Below are 20,055 nucleotides of genomic sequence, written 5' to 3'. Positions count from 1 at the left end.
ATAATCCACCTGTCCAGCAAACAAAAAGAGCAACAAAACAGTAGAAAAGGTCAGACTACTGCAAAACAATACTGTACCATTTGTGATGCCACCTGAAAAAAAAAAAAGAAAACACGGGCCTCGCACATACTCAGAAAGTGAAGCTACCACCTAACATACAAACGATTTGGGCATCTCCTCATGATACAGCATCACAGCCATTAAACAGAGACACCGAAGCACTGAGTAACTGTGAGAAGTTGCACACTGCTGTGCATTTTTTCTCTTTTAAACTAATCGCCTCTATGAACTTCAGGACCAAAACAAAACAAGGCTCCGAAGACTACCATTACCTGCATCTGCACTTGTAAATATACTGGTTCCAAGACTACTTGACAATATCCTATCAACTGGCCACTACCCATGTGTCTATCTTATCTGTCTCTACTGTAGAACACCAGAAATAATGAAAGCATGAGGAGAACTGATCTGGAACCGAACCACAGCAGGTTAGTAAGTCCCACTGCTTTGTCAAGAACTATGAAAATCCACAGGATTTTCCTGTGGATCTCCAGGAAGTCAACTGCATGACAGCAGTTTTTACCCTACGTACAAGAAAAAGGGATCAGCAGCTTCCCCGTCTTTATAATGCTCCACAAAAATTAAACTAATTTGATTGCTAGTGATTGCTATTAAAATACACCTCTATGAAGAGGAATGTCTCATTCGCTCCCATTTACCAGTTTTAAAAAATTAATTATTCTGAAGTCACACAAGTATAGCAAGCAACGGTGCAAACAACTTTGTCTTCACCTTAAGTTTCTGGCAGACATTTGAGAAGACTAGAGATGTAAAGCAAGTAGTTTAATACACAGAATACTTCAGCAGGCTTCAGACGGGCTCTAAAGAAAACTTGCAACATCGTAAAGAAAACCCAAAAAACCTAGTTGAGCAAGATGCACACGCTATTACTCTCTTCAGATACTGCTATTAACACAGCCTGTCTTGAAAGAAGAAGTTATTGTACCACTAGCGCACCTATGTGACACACGCTGCTCCCCTCCAAAAACCTCTTCCCTTTATGATCATTATAAAAAGACAACAGTAGCATTCTCTGACCTTCCCCGGCTACACAACTCACTCCACACCAGCATTCGGACATGAGCTTTAGAAGCAATTAGCCACAGTTACATATTTGGTAACACACCACAGAAGGCAGCCTTAGAGCAGAGCAAGTGGCAGCAGCTTCAGCTGGTACTAATTCCAGCACCCTGTTTGTCAGATTACCTTATCAGTTTCTCGTAAACAAAAAGGTGCCCATAATTATCCATTACCTGGTTTATGACTACCATCCACCATACTTGAAATAATAGATGTCTGTACATAATTGTATAAAGACGACAGTTTAGGAAATTTAGATATCCAACAGGCTGCTGTGGCTGAAGAAACAACAGATATTAAATAGCTCCTGCTACATGCAAGTTATTTTTCAATCCTGGCAATTTCATTTTGATATTAAAATATTTCAAATTTTTGTCAGTTATTTCAAGACTGCTTAGTAACCTACTAAAAGCTGTGACGTGGTGAGAGAAGCTTGGCACAGCAATTCAAACAATTTCACTTCGTGATGCTCCACCATATCAACAACAAAGATTACATGACCTGACAGCATCTAAGATGTCTTGCCCCGCTATCAGCATGACATAAGTTTGTTCAGAACCCAAGACAATCTACGCCTTTGATGAACGCAGGACATAGATTGCTCCCGAAGTTTAAAAGTCCTGGGAAACACTGCATTTAATCTTTAGGTACTGAACTCCAACTTACAAAGTACGTGGTTTTGTACTGTGGCATACAGAAACAAGCGACATCTCTGTTGAATATTTCTGCAATTCAGTTGACAGAAAAGAGATTAAGCAAAGTAGTAAGTACTGCTAGTACACCAGATTCTTCTTCCTCCTCCGGTGTTTCCTGCTCAGGGTTATTTGCTCCTCCTGAGCCTCGCTACGCAAGACTCAACTTCCAAAGCAAGTTTGGGCAGATCTAAAAGAGGCTGGGCAGGGCAAGGCAAAACTGAAATCACTCTGTCTTACTGAAAAATAATTCCTAAGCAAGCTTGAGTAGCTTCCATGCTAATTCACCCCAGATGAAGTACCTTTTTCTTCATTAATATTTATAGTAATAACTAACAAGCCTTATTTCTTTATATAAGCTAACAGCCTATCTCCCACAGTTGAGCTAAAAAAACCCATTTTTCAGTAAGATAGTTCACCACGACCTGGGAGCTACCTGCTGAACTCTCACGTTACAATACCCACCATCTCGAAACATGCGTACAACATGCAAAATGCATTTCAATTTGCTACAGTTCAACTATCTAATCAATATTAATAAGAAACTCATACCTCAAGTTTGTTTCTGCCCAGTGGCTGCTCTGCAGCTAGCACTGAACATACTGTTTATCCAGTAAGATTTATGTGCAAGGAGCATCTCATTTCTCATGCCCCTTAACAGAATTTATCAGTAATGCATAGGATCAGCTGGCTACTAAATTATCTATTGTGGTATTACTGTGTTGCATAAAATCAACAAAAGCATATAACCACACTAAAATCTACTCCAGTTGCTTGTGATGGTAGAAAGAGGAGCTCCCCTTACGTAAGGGGTCATACTAATAAACTTTTAGTCAGAAGAAGTGCAGAACTCAAAGTGCTCCAACTGACACAAACAACCTGCTCCCAAGCCCCTTCTCTCAAGACTAGCTCCCTTCCTCATCGTGAAATACCCCATCCGTGGTCCACTGTGAAGGGTAACTGCTACTAAGGACAGAATATATTCTCCAGGACCTGACAAATCTCACACCAAAACCCTCGTGTGGAGTATCTGACATATTTTGGAAGCCTCCACGGCAGCAGCAGTTTAGAAGTCCATTTCCTAAAACCACCACCCTGCTGCTTTTATAGAAGCACAGTATGTCAGATTTCATGTACTGTCCGGGCCATTTCCCCCTCCATCATCTTCAAATTGCAGCTTCTACTTGCAAGTCAACTGCATCGTTCACAAAAATAGCATTCTACCTATCAGTAAGTGTAGTGTCACATGCTCAGTTTGAGAGCTTAATCATAACAGCTCTCTTCCTTCAAGGCACAGTATCATGACTTTGCAAGAAAAAAGACAGATACTCGCTTGGTCAAGTTCTTCAGCATTAAGGGTCTATTAGAAACAAAAAAGGGAAGTTACGATGCTAGTCAAGTTACAAGTTTTAAACCTGCATAACACGAAAGCCACAAAGGAGAGACGGTAGCGACATTCACGCCGAGCCACTTCAAGAGCGACTCGTTGCCCAACCCCACAGTGGCCAAAAGCAGAACGGGCCCCAGCGCCAAGTGCTTCAATTTTTCAAATACCTCCACAAACCTCAAGAACTACCAGTTCTCAGACGCTAACATGGCAGGTAGGACTGGCTCCGGCCGGAGGCAGCTGACAGGGAAAAAAGGCACAGATAAACACTCGAGGAAATCTTACGGCCAACTTCGCTCGGTCCCTCCCGCCGGTCCCAGAGCACCAGCCTTCCCCCCGCAGACCCCGCACCTCTACCCCCGCACATGGCTGCGGGCAAACCTCTCTCCTCAGAGCTAAACAAAAATAAATACAGCCTACCTACCACGGCTCGGTCCCCCGGAGCGCTGACCCGCCGCGCCGCCCGCCTTCCCGCTCGCTTCCCTGAAAAACCGAAGGGTTTTGTCAGGCCCGGGCCAGCGGCAGGGCTGCGGGGCGGCCTAGCCTCGCCTTCCTCCCCCTCCCCGCCGCTCCCCGGCCCTCCTCCTCCTCCTCCTCAGAGCAACGCGGGGGGGGGAAGCCAAGCGGTGCCGCGGAGGAAGGGGGGGGGGGGTACGAGCGCGTCCCTACCCGGCCAGCGCCCCGGCTCCGCCGCCGCCGCCCGGCTCCCGCTGCGGCCCCGAGCCAGGCGCGGCGCGGCGCGGCACTGCGCAGGCGGCGGGCGGTAACGGCGGCCGCGCTCCTGGGACATGTAGTCCCTTGGCCGGGGCCGGGCGGAGCGGGGGCCGACGGCGGAGCTCCGCCGTCGGCCCCCGCTCCGCCCGGCCCCGGCCCATGCCTCCCCCTCAGGCGATGGAGCACCCCTTCCCGCCAAAACCCAGAGCTGAGCTCCCATGCTCCTCATTCAGCTCTGAGGGGAGAGTTTGGAGGGAAGAGCGATGCTGAGGGTGGAGGGTCTTTGATGGGTCGGGTTGTGTCCAGGGGGGAACTGGGCATCGTGCAAGCTCTTCGTGGTGAGGTGAAACGAATCCCTGTTGTAGAGGCGACTTAGGTAGCCGGCACTTATCTATAGAACATCTCTATATGGTGCATTTCATCTCCAGGTGCTTTATAAACAGGTAAGATCTATAAGCGTCGGCCACTACGGCGGGTCAAAAAGCCCAGCGAAAGTTGTTAATAGGTGGGTACGCCAAGTGCGAAAGCACAGCTCCGTGTGGAGCAATCTAGCCTAGATAATAGCAATTGCTTCATCACAAATAGCAACATGCGTACCTTCAGCCTAAGCCACGATTAATGCAACACAGTCACAGAATGATTTTCACTTTGCCCCTCTTTTTGGGATTCTCAGCAATGTCACAGGGCCCAGTGCAAGCGTACAATTGAAAACGAGAGGCTCAGACTGACAGAAGAACAAGCAAAGGTCACCGTGCGATTGATCTGCAGGGAGGGGGATAGAGTCCAAAACCACAGCTCGCAACGCATGTGACTGCTCCTCATAACACACTTAAGTCAAATATTATGCCCAGTAGAAATACCAGGGAAAACCAAACAGTAGAACATAATTTATTACATGAAAATTTGTCCCAACAGAGGGTTTAAGAAGCCTGTTCCCCCAGAAGGAAAAAAAAGATAGTTGGAGACACGCAAGTACCACTTGCAGTCTGTGGGTACTGCACAGCGGGATGCCTAGTCACTGTGTACAACGTCAGCAATCAGCCGAGGCTCCGAGTGTCGCCCAGCGCTGCGAACCCCCCAGGACGGATGAGTTCCCAGGCACTCTGTGAAGAAGGGGACGGCATCCAGGCTTGACAGTGACTGCAGTGGGAAAGGGACGCTTCCTGAGTCACCACCACTGCTTGCTTTTTGTGCCCAAGTTATCTGCAAAGCTCTTCCCAACTGGCAACTCAAAACAAAAGCCAAACGTTTATGCTTTGTATCTCTCGCTCTCCAAAATATTGTCTATATGCCTTTTTCTTCACTGACACAGTTACTGCCCTGAATTCTCTTCTGTGATAAAAGGGAATGTTTATGTAATTGAATTTTTAATATCCAAATAACATTTTAGAAACAACTACGGCAAATTGAAATATAACAAAAAAATGTTCATCAAGGCCAAACACAGAAGACCAGCAAACTGCTACGTCTCGTACCATACAGCCAGCTGTCCCGCTGGATTCCCAACAGTAACGCAGAATACTGGCTGTATTTACCACAGCACTGCCCCTAGAGAGCCGAGGAAAATGAGCCCAGGGCCTAAAGTATGAAACTGCCCCGTCCCCCGCCTTGTCTGCATGAGGTTTCCCAAGAAGAAATAAAATGCTTACATTATTTATAGTTCTCAGGACACATAGCTATACTAGGAGATAATTCTCTTCCAAGGACTAAGCTCAGTAATTTGTATCAGACACCGCAGGATTTTTAAAAGGAGAAAATCAAATCAATGTGAATGCAATGCAGATATAATTCAATTAAAAAATGAGAACCACAAACAGATATAAAGGATACAAAATATACTTCAAAACAGAAAGAACCGTATCAATATCAAAGTGGCATTTCCAGATGTGTGCTGAGTAACAACGAAGTCTTTTGACAATGTCTTACTTCATCATCATAAGAAATCCTGGCAGCTGGGCCAGGCCCCGCTGGCACAAGAGGTAACTTTTAAATAAGTCATTTACCCTCGCAGAACGCTGCCTGAGCACAGTGATGTCTCTCTCTATTTGTAACCACTTTTTTTATACAATTACCTGAAATTATCTTTGTTAGATTTTGGATCTGGTATCATCCAAAGGTGAGTGAACACCTTTTAGTTTCTCATCTTATGTCACTCTTCGATCACCCAAAACCTTCATTTTTAATTTGGAGTTCTGTAGTTGTAGCTTTTGCTTTAAAATGTGATTTTAAATATAAGCAGGTAGATCACACGTATGCATGATCCACAGACACGTAAGCCAACGGATGGCAGAGATGCAGCCAGGCCTCTTACCTACATGACACAAGGGTGATCTGGGTGGATCTAAACTCCTCAGGACTGTGCCTTCACCTTCCTGTGGAGTTTCCCATCCCAAGCAGTCAAGGGGCTGATGTAACACCGTGTAGCCAGTTACATCTGAGTGAGGACATGGTGACTCAGTGTTGAGACATCACAGTTCAGGAGGCGGCAAGTGCCTTCCTTGAGAGACCTACTGGCTCTCTGGTTGGGGCCAGCGTGAAGCACAGCGCGCCTGCCCAGGGACAAGCCCCTCGGTGGGGTCCACACCCTGAGGCACATGTGTAGAAACCCGCATCTCCTCAGGGCTGGCCGCCCACATTACCACCTTGTCCCAGCGCTTCCGCGGCTGCTCAGAGACAGGGGCTAATGGGTGTCTGCCCGGGGGCTCAGAAGGCCCCGCTGGGCCAGGCCCCGCTCGCCTGCAGAGGGACGTGTCCACCCAGCCAGGGCCAGGGCCAGGGCCAGGGCCAGGGCCCGGGGCCGCCGCAGGGCCCCTGCCTCACCGCACCTCCCTCGCGGGGCCCCGAGGACGACGCCAGGGCCGGGGGCGCTGCCAGAGCCGCTGCGGCCGCCCCGGGGCGGGAGGCGTCGCGGCTGCGCGGGCCGCCAGGGCGAACCCCCCGCCCGGGGTCGGTAACCATGGAAACTTCCAGAACGTCCCCCCGTCCCCTGCCCAGGTCTGCGCCATGACGGCCGCCCCCGGCCAATGGGCTCCCTCCGCTTGGCTCACGCTTCTCTGTTGATAGGTCCGCGACGCCGGCGGGGTGAACCAATGGGGTGGCGGGAAGGGGGCGCGCCAGGCATGTCAGAGGGACCGCCTGGTTCTCGCCAATCAAGGAAGGCCAGCTTAGTAGCAGCCAACCAATGGAGAGGCTCCAGCGAGGGCTCTGCAGCCAATGGCGAGCCTCCACGAAGGAGTAACGGAAGGTATATAAGGGCGGGCGGCGCGGCCTGGGCGCTCAGCGGCAGTCGGGGGCGCGGCGGGTCTCTGGTGACGGTAAGGGCAAGGGCGGCGGTGCGGGCCCGGGGCGGCCCGGCCCGGCCGGGGCGCGGGGGGAAGCGGGCGGTGCCGCCGGCGCTGCCGGCCGCGCACGTGGCGCCTCCATTTTGTGACCGGCGGCTTCTCGGCAGGGTGACGTGGGCGAGCGGTCGGCATGAGGCACCTCCTGTTGGCGCTGCTGCTGCTGGGCGCCGCGCGGGCGGAGGACGAGGAGAAGAAGGAGGACGTGGGCACGGTGGTGGGCATCGACCTCGGCACCACCTACTCCTGGTGCGTGGGGAACGGGCCCGGGGCGGGGGAGGGAGGGTGAAGCGGCTGAACCCCCGGGGGGCGCGGCTGGGCCTGTGGGACCGCGGGGAGCGCTGGGCCTCGGGGTGGGGGGAGGCGGGCTGTGGGGCCCGGGGAGGGGGGAGCGGAAGGGGGGGGTGCAGGCCCCAGCGCCGCCTGACTGCTCCGCTACCCCGCAGCGTGGGCGTCTTCAAGAATGGGCGGGTGGAAATCATCGCCAACGACCAGGGCAACCGCATCACGCCGTCCTACGTGGCGTTCACGCCCGAGGGGGAGCGCTTGATCGGGGATGCTGCCAAGAACCAGCTCACGTCCAACCCCGAGAACACCGTGTTCGATGCCAAGCGGCTCATCGGCCGCACCTGGAACGACCCTTCCGTGCAGCAGGACATCAAGTACCTGCCGTTCAAGGTGGGCCCCGAAAGCAGAGGGGTGGATGGCGGGAGGGGGGGCCTACATGTCGGGTCAGAAGAGTGGGCTGCAGGTGCTGCTTGCCTTCCTCTCGCCTGAGAAAGGCGAGGCTACTCAGTCATGGCGCCCTTTTGAGCAACCCTGCAGAGGGTTAGGGTGCAGTGGTGTGGCCATGGTGTACAGACAACAGTTCCTTGTGTTAGCTAGCATTCAAATTACATCTTGTTATATAGAGGCTTTGCTTAATCTTCAGAGAGAAAGAAACACTCGGATAAGTGGGAATAAGTCTATGAACTGTTGGAACCTGACAGTATACATTGTTCTTTCCAGGTTATTGAAAAGAAAGCCAAGCCCCATATTCAAGTCGATGTTGGAGGTGGACAGACAAAAACATTTGCTCCTGAAGAAATTTCTGCTATGGTCCTGACAAAGATGAAGGAAACTGCAGAGGCTTACTTGGGGAAGAAAGTAAGTTCATGAATACTATGAGTAAAGCAGCAGCTTTACAAAACTAAAGATGAGTGGGCTGAATCTGTGGACTAACCTAAACCCTGTTCAATGCTGCTGGCCCCTTAGGCAGCCCAGTTGAATGGGCTCAGCTGATGGTGGGTTTTTACCTCTCTTTAAAGAATGGGGTACTTGCTATCAGCATTGCTGTGGTTATTTACAAGCTACATGCTTTTTCATTTCTGTAACGGTTGTATCTCTTGCTCCATATTCAGGTTACCCATGCTGTTGTTACTGTGCCAGCCTACTTCAATGATGCTCAGCGTCAGGCTACGAAAGATGCTGGTACTATTGCTGGGCTGAATGTGATGAGAATTATTAATGAGCCGTAAGTAGCCTAACCTATCCTGCCTGCTGGGGAGGTGGGGGGTGGTGGTCCCAGTCTTCTGATCGGGCTGTTCCCTATACAGAACGGCTGCTGCTATTGCTTATGGATTGGACAAGAGAGAGGGTGAGAAGAACATCCTCGTGTTTGACTTGGGTGGTGGAACTTTTGATGTCTCCCTCCTCACGATTGACAATGGAGTCTTTGAAGTTGTGGCTACTAATGGCGACACTCACCTGGGTGGAGAAGACTTTGACCAACGTGTTATGGAGCACTTCATCAAACTCTACAAGAAGAAAACTGGAAAAGATGTCAGGAAGGATAACAGAGCTGTGCAGAAGTTAAGACGGGAAGTGGAGAAAGCAAAGCGAGCCTTGTCATCTCAGCACCAGGCTAGAATTGAAATAGAATCCTTCTTTGAAGGAGAGGATTTCTCGGAGACACTTACTCGAGCCAAGTTTGAGGAGCTGAACATGGTAAGTTTAGGAAGGTAAAGTTACATTGCCTCAGCTCCAGATTGGAGACTTGTGAATGTGCAGTATTTCATGCTGTACACTGCGCTCTGGGGTATAAATAACTTCCTGCTTGCACTAAAAACCAGGCAGCTGCTCCTTGCCAGGGTAGCTGGGGCTGTGTGTGTGTTAACGACAGCTGAGGTCTCATCAAGGCTGGTCATAAGCCAGTTGGTGTTCCTCCTCTATAGTGGTGGTCCTTTGTACCCCCAGGCCCAGTAATTCAGTGGCTGGGCATGTGGGAATACAGTCTTACAGTCCTGGGTTTTTTTGGTCTTCCTAGGACCTGTTCCGTTCCACTATGAAGCCTGTTCAGAAAGTTCTGGAAGATTCTGACCTAAAGAAGTCTGACATTGATGAGATTGTTCTTGTTGGTGGCTCTACTCGCATCCCCAAAATACAGCAACTAGTTAAAGAGTTCTTCAATGGGAAAGAGCCTTCTCGTGGCATTAATCCAGATGAGGCTGTAGCCTATGGTGCGGCTGTCCAGGCTGGCGTTCTCTCTGGGGACCAAGATACAGGTAATGACACCGCACTGTCACTTCAAGAGAGTGCTGACTCTGAATAGTGGATGTTAGTTAACGGACAAATGTCATAGAACCTTTCCAGTCCTTAAGAAGTTTTGTGCCTCTCGGACCTCAGGATCCTGTTTGCTGTGATGAGATGTTGTGTTCCTTTCAGGTTGAAGTCATGTCAGTCTTGCCCTTGATCTGTTACAGGTGACTTGGTGTTGCTTGATGTCTGTCCTCTGACACTCGGCATTGAGACTGTCGGAGGTGTAATGACTAAACTGATCCCAAGAAACACTGTTGTTCCCACAAAGAAGTCTCAGATCTTCTCCACAGCTTCTGACAATCAGCCAACTGTGACAATCAAGGTCTATGAAGGTGAGTGTCACTTGTGGTGGACCATGGTGACAGCTGGAATCTGTCACTGGATTTTAATACTTGCTCCTGTCTTACCACAAGGGCTGTAGATACTTCTAGATGGTTATGGATGTCCTTATGGAGAAGAGCGTGGGAACAGTGCTAGCCTTCTGAAGCTGCTCTGATCAGGCTGCTTGACCTGCATCAAAAGCTGTCACTAGAATTTTTTCAAAAGTATGTTTTTCCATGGTCCTATTCTGAAGAGCTCTTCAGAGAAAGAGGTGATACTGTAGGAGGTGTCTAGACAGATGGCAGGTTGAAATGAAAACCTTGCCTTTTAAAAAGTGTCTAGCTTGTGGCTTTACAAAGTACAAAACACAGCTATGAAAGAAAAACTGTATCTAATTGTGTCTTCCAGGTGAGCGTCCCCTCACCAAGGATAATCATCTTCTGGGAACTTTTGATCTCACTGGCATCCCTCCTGCCCCTCGTGGTGTCCCCCAGATTGAAGTCACCTTTGAAATAGATGTGAACGGAATCCTCCGTGTCACAGCTGAAGACAAGGGCACCGGGAACAAAAACAAGATCACGATCACAAATGATCAGAATCGGCTGACTCCAGAAGAGATTGAGAGGATGGTTAATGATGCTGAGAAGTTTGCTGAGGAAGACAAGAAGCTTAAAGAACGCATTGACGCCCGGAACGAGCTGGAGAGCTATGCCTATTCTCTGAAGAACCAGATTGGGGACAAAGAGAAGCTGGGTGGCAAGCTGTCATCTGAAGACAAAGAAACAATAGAGAAAGCAGTAGAGGAAAAGATCGAGTGGCTTGAAAGCCATCAAGATGCAGACATTGAAGACTTCAAAGCAAAAAAGAAGGAGCTGGAGGAAGTTGTTCAGCCAATTGTTAGCAAGCTCTACGGAAGTGCAGGCCCTCCCCCTGGTGAAGAGGAAGCAGCGGAGAAGGACGAGTTGTAGATACTGGCATCTCCGAAGGTGGTGTGTGTATATATTGGACTCAGGAACACTTGTTTAAAATATTGAACTCTTAATTTGGAATGTAACTTTGAATCTTCACTCGTGAGTGGAGCTGGAAACGCTAGCCCGAAGTGGCTGTATACTGCTTTTCGTTAGCAGTTGCTTGATGTCTGGGGAGGGAAGGGTAGCAGGGGGGGAGTGTAAATGCAAAAGGGGTTTAGAAGTATTGGCAGTGGAAGCGTTCTATTTAACAACTTGGTCATGTGAATTTGGTGTAGAACTTTTCTACCTGAAGTGACCACAATAAATTTGTTATTTACACTGGACTTTGTTCTAGTTGTGTCTTTGCCATGGCCTAGCTCCAGCAGCCAGTTTTAGCCAGGATGCGGGTTATGCCTAAAGGAAAGGATTCGGATCACCCAGGGGTCTGGGACCCCTTCAAGCTAAGTCTGTCAGCGGATCGTGTAAATGGTAACAGCCCTGCCCTCAGGTGAGCTCTCTGCCTCCTGACGTCTGGCTGCCCTACAGCTGCTCTGGTGCAAGAGAGCCGGGGGTTACTCAGCGGGGAGAAAGCTGGGAAGGAGAGGAGCGAGAGGCTCGAGAGCTGTAACAATGCTGGCACTGAAGTCTGCAGCTTGTGTGTTTCTCTGCCCTGGGGCTACTGCTCAGAGCCTTGCTGAGCACGGGGCCTCCTGAGGGCACTTGACTCTGCCTGGCTGGTGCTGGCTGACAGCCCCACCTCCTGTTCCTGCAGTCTGCTGGGGGGGGGGGAAGGGGTGGCACAACCAGCTCCAGCAGTTGGGCATCTCTTGTCCCTGTTTCACGGAGTTGGAACTGGAGTGAGGGGGTTTATGGTGTGAGAGGGGAAGGGGGTACTCAGCCTGAGGAGTTGCTGAAGGGGGGGGGGGGGGGGGTGTCTCTCCCTGCTCCTGCAGCTTCCCTAGAGCCTCGTGCTGGGGAGGGAGGGTAGCGGCTGTAGCGGAGCCATTTGCCTGCATCAGAGTGAGGATGCAGCCTTACGTGCAAAGCATGTGAGGGAGAGGAGACTCACTTAACTACAAATAGAATTTCCTGCAGTATTAAAACTATTTTTAGGAGCTTTATTGGAGTCTCAGAGGAGACTATGGACCAGTTTTCTGAAGACTGAAAACTAGTCTACACCTAATAAATGTTCTTTAAAAAAGGCTAATTAGAACTCAGTCTTTCTATTTAACCATGATCCTTATCCTATCCATGGGATTAGATAGACTGAACTGGGTACAGAAGGAGCTTTTGTGGTGCCTGCTCTAATACCTCCTTAAAACCACTGGGCACTTCACATTTTCCCTGCTCTGGGGGGGCTTTTTTTCTGGTTTTCATTCATTTTCAAAATAGTGAAAGCTAAAAATCAAATAATCCCCTCACAAAACTGTTTCCAGGCAACACTGTAGCTTTGCAGACAGTGTTTCTGTGGCCAACAGTCCGTGAGGCTCTGGTGGAAAGCTGTCCAGACACAGCACAAACCCTTCCAGCCTCTGGGGTTCCACCAACCCGTGGCCAAGTGACAGTGGCTGAAGCTGCTCCGCAGCTGCCTGCCCCAGGGAACGTCGCGGGTACCGGCAGCAGGACTGCCTGCGGAGACAGCGCCTGCGCCTTGGGGCTGTGTTAGCACAGCGCCATCCCTTCGAGGGTAAGAATTTCTTTATTGGAAAGAAGAATTAACTTAATCTGACAGTACCATAAAAACTGTGTAGAAAAGGCGGGTGCTGTGCAGGACCGCAGCTCTGCTAGTCAATCAGGCTGACAACGCAGTCTTGGTATATTTCCCCCTGTGTGTCCATCCCACCAAATATTAACAGTAGATGCACAACTGTGTCTTCAGCGCACCCCTCCTCCTCTTGGCTCTCCTGGAGGGGGCCAGCTTTGTTGTCTGCTGACACAGGCGACTCCTTCCCAGCTTCGTCCTCCCAGGTGACAGCTCCCATGTCTCCGCTCTTGCCAGCTCGCCAGGGAATGACGCACATGGCATGGTCCAGTCTCCCAGCGGGCAGAGGGGAATCAAACTGCAGGAGTGTCCACTGCTGCTTCTCTGCAGTGCAAAGATAGACATTCACACCTTCAAACATTGCTTCACAGGCTCAAAAAGCACGCGGGGACAGTGCCATCATTATCTAGGCTAGTTTTCAACATTATAGAGCATTTTAGCGTTTGGTCTTGTACTGGTGTAACTCCAGTGCACTGACACTGACTACGAGGACGGTGAAGCCCAGGAACTGAGGGGGTAATGCACGTTCCAACAGACTGGCATTTACCACTCCACAGCTGAGAGAAGTCTCCCTACCTATGTGATACTTGTACGTAGTATCTAGTGTCCCAGCTGGACCTATTCCTCCAAAAATGTACAAGTGGTCTTTAAACACAGCGGATGAGTGGGATGCCCGTCCTCCTGGGACATCACCAGTGGCTGCTATCTTAACCCATCTCATCTCATCTGTTGGAGAAAAAGAACATGCCTATGGTTATGCATTATAAAAAACCCACAGTTTTGTTGTTTTAAACAAATATGGTAATATTTTAAGTACTTCAGAACTGATCTTTTAGGAAAAAGGTTCCCCAAAATCAAAACACATCACACAACAGCTATTGCTCTGTGGCACCTATATCCATACTTACTTATATCAATGCAGAACAGATCATTGTAAAAAATATCACCAGCTAAACCTCCATGTATGAAGAGTTTGGTCCCGACGGCAACCACAACGTGTCCATGCCGAGGAGAGGGGGGATCACCATGAGTATCTGGCTGGGACCAGGTCAAGGTGGCTAAAAATGGGAGTACACGTGCATTAGGAGGAAAACTCCGGAAGCTCTACAAACCGGTGACCCCAGCACGCTGCCGAGGCTTCCTCAGGAAGTGCCTCCGGCGGGGTCAGGACAGAGTTGATGCCATTCCATGAAGCGCAGGCAAGCCCTCCCGTGGAGCTGTGTGCTGCTCGGGTCACCTAGTTGCAGGAGAGATTAATTCAAACCGGAAAGCAAACCCTTTCTGGTGCACACAGGGCCATAAGAATGAAGGGGACAACTCCGACAGCACACGAGCAGCACGGGAGGATGCCGCCACGGAAAGGAATCAGCTGGTGGGCACATGTGACAAACCACTCCCATCTCCCACGGCGTTCCTCATCCCAGGGCTTTACACTGCCATTTTGGCCCAAATTCCCAGTGACCGCATAAAGATAAGCGCATGTCGACAGCGAGGAACGTCCACCCATCCATTTAAACCGGTAGCCAAAGCAGGGGCCCGACATTTCCACGTCTGCAATTGAATCTGAAACAAAAGCCTCCCCTTCAACAGAGGACGGACTCCACCGTTTGGTGTGACAGCCCTGCACGCGTCCAGAGTACCTGTGTCAAACACGTGAAGCTGCTGGTCTGTAACGGGTTCTGCTCCTTTATCTCCCCCTCCGAACACGTACAGACAGTCCCCTATAGCTGCTGAGGATGTGTGGAACGTCCTAGGCAGCGGCTGAACACCACTCACTTCAGGAGTCTCCCAGGTTCCTATTTCTAATTAAGACACTCGATTAACAAAGCAGTCGACGTGGTAACAGAAAACACGCTCCGCTCCCCAAGTCGCAGCCGCCGTGAAGGAGCCCGGCAGCGGCCTTGCGGCTGGCCCGTCCCGCCCGCCCGCGTCTCCGTATCTCGGAGCCGGCCCCGGGCCCCGCTCCCGGGGCACGGCGGGGCGAGCGCGGAGGCCGGATCCCCAGGGGAGCCCCGAGCGACCGAGCCGCCCCTCGGGCCGCCTCTGCGGGCGGGCCGGCGGTTCGCGGCCCGGCTCGCCGGGTCCTCGGGCACTCACCCAGGTCCAGCACCTGGACGCAGCTCCGGTTCCCGGCCGGGTGGGCGCCGCCGAAGACCCAGAGGCGCGGGGGGGCGGCGGCGGGCAGGAAGGTGGCGTGCTCGTAGCGCGGCCGCAGCCCGCTCCAGCCGGCCGCGGCCCAGCGGTGCGCGCCTGCGGGCGGCGGAGAGCGCGGTCGGCAGCGGCCCGGCGGCCCCGCGCCCCCCGCCCGCCCGGCCCGGCCCGGCCCGGCCCTCACCCAGCTCCACGAAGTGGGCGTCCGCGAAGGCGCCGGCGGGGTCGGCGCCGCCCAGGAGGAGGACGCGGCCGGGCCCGCCGCCCGCCAGGAAGAGGCAGCCGTGGCCCACGCGCCCGCGGGGCCGGTCACCGCGCGGCGACAGCCGGTACCTGCGGGAAGCGGGGGGCAGCGCTCAGCCGCGGCGGGCCGGGCCGGGCCGGGCCGGCGGCCCCCCGCCCCACTCACCACTTGGCCGGCTGCGGGCGGCGCCCCGGCTCCAGCAGCGGCAGCGCCCGCGGCCCCATGGCGGGGCGGGCCGGGCCGGGCCGCTCGGCGCTCCCCGGAGGGCGGCCCCGGGCGGAAGCGGCTGCCGTCTTCCGCCCCGCGCCCGCCGGAAGCGCCCCGGGCTTCCGCTGGCGTCGGCGGCCCGCGCCGCTCCCCGGAAGTGCCGGGCTCCGCTTCCGGCCCCGAGCCGCCGTCCCAAGATGGCGCCGCTGGACCTGGACAAGTACGTGGAGATCGCGCGGCTCTGCAAGTACCTGCCCGAGAACGACCTCAAGGTGCGGCCGCGGCGGGCGGGGCCGGAGCCGGGGCGGGGGCCGGGGCGGCCCGGGCGGGCCCGGTGCCGGTGCCGGTGCCGGTGCTGACCCGCTCTTCTCCCGCAGCGCCTCTGCGACTATGTGTGCGACCTGCTGCTGGAGGAGTCCAACGTCCAGCCCGTCTCCACGCCCGTCACCGTCTGCGGGGACATCCACGGGCAGGTAACGGGCGGGCCAGGCCGCACGGCCGCCCTGGACCCCCGGCCCGGCCGTACCGGCGCAGCAGCCGGCGCCGAGCCCTCCCCAGCCCCCGGGGCCGCGCAGCGCAGCTCCCGGGGCCGCGGTGCCCGCCGGCGGGCGCGGCCCTCAGGCTCCGCTTCTCCCCGCAGTTCTACGACCTGTGCGAGCTGTTCAGGACCGGCGGGCAGGTCCCCGACACCAACTACATCTTCATGGTACGTGCCGGCTGGGCTCGGCCCTCGCTCTCGGCAGGTGCTTAAAAAAGGAGTTTAAAGTTTAAGCCCCGATACGGTCGTTGAGTTTCAGTTGCCTGTCAGCGCGCTGCGTGCTTTTGCCATTTGGGTCCCGCGTACGGGTTTTATTTTGTTGAGTAACGTACGAGCTCCGCGGTGTAAAGCGGCGCAGGAGGAGCGGAGCGCGGTGCCTGCCAAGCAGAGCTGTGCCGTGGGGCAGCGGCGTCCTGCCGTAGCCGGGGCGTCCCAAGGGTCCGTCGGGTTGTGTGTCAGGGCAGCTCTGGACGAGTGCGGTGGCGTAAGGACAGCATGCCAGTTCAGACCTGAAACTCCGAGTGACCGGAGAACGTGTTCGCGTAGATCCGAGCAGAACCCGGCTTCCCTTCAGCCTTAGTTTTCTTTATGCTCTGTGAGGGGTTTAGAATGGATGCGTCGCTTTGCGTTTTTCTATTTGCCTGTTTCCCCATTTACGAATGTTTTTTTGACTTGCAGGGTGACTTTGTAGATAGAGGTTATTATAGTCTTGAGACTTTCACTTACCTTCTTGCACTAAAAGCTAAGTGGCCTGATCGTATCACGCTGTTACGAGGCAATCATGAAAGCAGGCAGATAACACAAGTGTATGGATTTTATGGTAAGTCTTTATCCAAACGATTTCTGAACGGGGGCTAACGTGTAATGGACGAGAACGGCAGCTCTCCCTTGGGCAGCCTGTTTTGAAGGCAGCACCACCGGGGGCTTTTCCGGGGCTGGGTGGGAAGTGGGCTCAGCAGAACTTGAACGTTGTCATTTGTTAATGTGATCACTGTGTTCGTGAAGTAGAACGTGGTTTAGTCCAGATCTGGCTGCTCCTTTCCTCCAGCATCTGAGTCTCCTGTTTGTTTTTTGGTGCCACATTCAATTTTAGAGACGGAGAAAGAGCATGCGTTCGTACAGAATGTGCTTTGGTGTCCCTTCACGAAAGGTTCCACACGAAGTCACGATGTTACTGTAATTCCCCAAGCTTCAGTATAACTAAAAATCAGTATCACGCATAGAGTTTGCTGTGGAAGTAATTTATTGTCAACAGGGAGCATCTGGGAAAATGCCACTGGCAAGAAATAAGCAACAGAACAACTGTTTGAAAAACCAAGGGAATTAAAGTGCTTGGAAACTTCTTTGTTGTTGTGGGAGGCTTTGATAAAACCTGAGGAAAGCCTGGAAAAGATCTAACGCCTGCCACAAAGAATAATGTCTGTAACATACTTTCTTTTGGATAACGTGTCAACGAGAGCAAGTACAAATGCTCACGGGTCACTTAAGAAGTGCCAGCCTGTCGGGTTTATTGCCACGTTCCTGTAGCTTTAATCAGAGCCCCTGTAATGCCCATTTGTGGTAAGAATATCTTCTGCCAGCCCTGGTCGGTTTCCGCCCGCTTTCTGCCCCAATTCTCCTGTATAAAAATTCGCAAATGTAAGCACTCGGCTGGGCTCGCCGAGGGTCAGTTCCCAGCCGGCCAGCCGTGGGAAGCAGCGAAAGCAGCGTCGGCTGCGTTGCGCGAGACGCTGTTTTCTCTGCACTGCCCGGCGTGTTGCTCAGTAAGGGAAGGGCAAGAGGTACCTCGGCCCCTTCCTGCGGGTGGGCCTGGCCACCGAGCGCTTCCCACCGACCGCTTACCGGTGCTCCCGATAGGGTCTTTGTTGTACGTCTGACTTTTGAGTTCTGCTGTAAGTGTTTGCCTCTGATCTTGCTGTCTGAATTCCTTCTGATCCATTAAGAAGAAAAAAATTCTCTATTTAACAGATGAGTGCCAAACCAAATATGGAAATGCTAATGCTTGGAGATACTGTACCAAAGTCTTTGACATGCTCACAATAGCGGCTGTAAGTGTAAACACCACATTGCAAAAATACGAGTAGATTGTCTAAATGTGACTGCTAGAATTAGTGACCTTGAAGGGTCACGCTGGTAGCGTTCTGGGCTGGATTAAAATACTGAGTATTTTGCGCGTGTGTGTCTCTTTCTGCAGTTAATAGATGAGCAGATTCTCTGTGTGCATGGTGGCCTCTCTCCAGACATCAAGACACTCGATCAAATTCGAACCATTGAACGTAATCAAGAAATTCCTCACAAAGGCGCCTTCTGTGACCTCGTTTGGTCTGATCCAGAGGATGTCGATACGTGGGCGATCAGTCCGCGAGGGGCAGGCTGGCTCTTCGGCGCAAAGGTGACGAATGAGGTAATGATGCTGTTGTATGCAACGTGAAGTAATTGCAGGTGTGAGACGAATTGAAGCGTTCAGCTACAAGTTTGATATTTACCCTGGTGAGGAATAGATCAAGGGCGCTGTGAGATGACGGACTTTCCTTGTCATCTCAACGGACGGACAACGATGGACTCCTGTCCAACGTACCCCTGCCAGTACGTTGTGGTGGTGAAGGTTCGCTCGAGCCGGCTTGAAAACACGAGCTATTTGAACGCAAAAGCATAAATACAACTGCCAGATGTGGTAATACCCATCTTGCGTTTAAAAAGTAGAAAGCCGTGAGACTAACTGGTGTCACTAGGGTTTGCGTAGAATACTTTTCTAAGGATTTAGGAGAAAAAAAATACCACTTTTCTTAACCATTCTCGACTTAATTTTTGTTACTTTGGAAAATGGCAAGCAGGCTTCTCGGGGCTGACACACGCTGACCTTCCCGGGCTCCTGAACCCGCTGCGTTACGAGTGCCGCCCTCGTGCCGTGCGTTGTCTCTCTGGCCTTTCCGCAGCACGTTCAGGAAGGATCGAGCCTTGCGGGTGGCAGAGACCTGGGCATCGCAGCTGTCACCTGGATTCCATAGGTGGTTTTTGCTGCTCAGGTCTCAAAACCCACACGGTTTTTTTCAGTGCACTGGGTGAAAAGGCTTCTCGTTAACCCCTTCGCGGCGTGCGGGTGCCAGGGCCTAGCTGGGAGAGGGCGGTTGTGAGGGCGGCGGCGTGCAGCTACTCAGAAAAAACTGACCTTCCTTTTTTCCTTTACAGTTTGTTCACATCAACAACTTAAAACTCATCTGCAGAGCGCACCAGCTAGTTCACGAAGGCTATAAATTCATGTTTGATGAGAAATTGGTAACGGTATGGTCTGCTCCAAATTACTGCTACCGCTGTGGAAATATCGCGTCAATCATGGTCTTTAAAGATGTAAATACAAGAGAACCAAAGTTATTCCGCGCAGTTCCAGATTCAGAACGTGTAATTCCTCCTAGAACAACCACACCGTATTTCCTCTGAGACCGTTCCCGCCTGCTGTCTCCCTCCTTCCTTGTACTGTCCCTTTACAATATACTTTTTATTGAGCACTTTGCTGCTGAAATGCTGCCTCCTGCCTTTTTTATTTTTAAATTATCTAATTATTGTGTATTATGGTGTCTGTAGCAAGTTTTTCTTTTTTTCCTACCCTACCCGAGATTAATTTCAGAATATTTGTAATACGTCCTGGAAATTTATACTCCTGCATGTAGTTCTTGCGTATTTCTGGGGTTAGATGAGACGTTTTCCTTTTAACGGTCGTGGCGCCCGGGAAGCAGCTCGGTCCCAGCCTGTCATTCAGCTTTTTGGTCAGTTTTAAGAAATTTCAGCAGCAAAGTTACTACCCAGTGCGCAGGACGGGACTGCGAATGCCTTGTGTTGTGTACACGTCCGCCGCGTAGAACCCAGTCGTCCTCGTCATGGCTTGTTTTAAGTGGATAAAAATAAAGTGGTCAGAAGGGCTGTTCCCCCCCCTTTTTTTGTTTTGTTTTCTTAGAGTTCCCGTTAAAAATACACAAACCTGCTACAGCGATGGAATTTGTACATTAAAATAATTGTTCTGATTTTTTTCAGATACC

General features: G+C 51.9%; 4 protein-coding genes across 8 annotated transcripts in view; 2 read left to right on the top strand and 2 right to left on the bottom strand.

Annotated features, from left to right (window-relative positions):
• GAPVD1 (GTPase activating protein and VPS9 domains 1) overlaps positions 1 to 4,021 on the bottom strand; it is a 32,110-nt gene extending 28,089 nt beyond the window's left edge. Inside the window, exons 1-3 of one of the 5 annotated variants that reach the window (XM_075519822.1) lie at positions 3,889 to 3,936; positions 3,644 to 3,702; positions 3,387 to 3,459 (exon numbers count right to left, since the gene is read on the bottom strand). The gene's annotated coding sequence lies outside the window, so the exon portion shown is untranslated. Of the gene's footprint in view, positions 1 to 3,386; positions 3,460 to 3,639; positions 3,703 to 3,888 lie in introns of all 5 variants that reach the window. The other 4 variants (XM_075519826.1, XM_075519827.1, XM_075519824.1 and 1 more) reach the window with 4 other exon arrangements.
• A 3,091-nt stretch (positions 4,022 to 7,112) lies between these two features.
• Positions 7,113 to 11,463, top strand: HSPA5 (heat shock protein family A (Hsp70) member 5). Its single transcript, XM_075519828.1, has 9 exons — positions 7,113 to 7,247; positions 7,382 to 7,520; positions 7,718 to 7,949; positions 8,280 to 8,417; positions 8,672 to 8,784; positions 8,867 to 9,257; positions 9,577 to 9,814; positions 10,013 to 10,180; positions 10,578 to 11,463. The coding sequence occupies exons 2-9, from the start codon at positions 7,405 to 7,407 to the stop codon at positions 11,135 to 11,137; spliced, it is 1,956 nt and encodes a 651-aa protein (XP_075375943.1). The 5' UTR covers positions 7,113 to 7,247; positions 7,382 to 7,404; the 3' UTR covers positions 11,138 to 11,463.
• A 1,341-nt stretch (positions 11,464 to 12,804) lies between these two features.
• RABEPK (Rab9 effector protein with kelch motifs) lies at positions 12,805 to 15,585 on the bottom strand. Its single transcript, XM_075519891.1, has 7 exons — positions 15,442 to 15,585; positions 15,217 to 15,365; positions 14,979 to 15,131; positions 14,522 to 14,683; positions 13,790 to 13,939; positions 13,458 to 13,607; positions 12,805 to 13,205 (listed from the first exon to the last, which is right to left on the bottom strand). The coding sequence occupies exons 1-7, from the start codon at positions 15,498 to 15,500 to the stop codon at positions 12,904 to 12,906; spliced, it is 1,125 nt and encodes a 374-aa protein (XP_075376006.1). The 5' UTR covers positions 15,501 to 15,585; the 3' UTR covers positions 12,805 to 12,903.
• A 13-nt stretch (positions 15,586 to 15,598) lies between these two features.
• PPP6C (protein phosphatase 6 catalytic subunit) lies at positions 15,599 to 20,049 on the top strand. Its single transcript, XM_075519892.1, has 7 exons — positions 15,599 to 15,755; positions 15,861 to 15,956; positions 16,124 to 16,189; positions 16,700 to 16,841; positions 17,990 to 18,069; positions 18,216 to 18,425; positions 19,211 to 20,049. Exons 1-7 carry the CDS (start codon positions 15,681 to 15,683, stop codon positions 19,457 to 19,459), a joined length of 918 nt encoding a protein of 305 aa, XP_075376007.1. The 5' UTR covers positions 15,599 to 15,680; the 3' UTR covers positions 19,460 to 20,049.
• The last annotated feature ends 6 nt before the right edge of the window (positions 20,050 to 20,055 follow it).

Source organism: Mycteria americana, chromosome 17 (assembly GCF_035582795.1).
Source record: "Mycteria americana isolate JAX WOST 10 ecotype Jacksonville Zoo and Gardens chromosome 17, USCA_MyAme_1.0, whole genome shotgun sequence".
NCBI classification, from domain to species: Eukaryota; Metazoa; Chordata; class Aves; order Ciconiiformes; family Ciconiidae; genus Mycteria; species Mycteria americana.
Note: the sequence above shows the minus strand (reverse complement) of the source record. Positions and strands in the feature narration are given on the sequence as shown.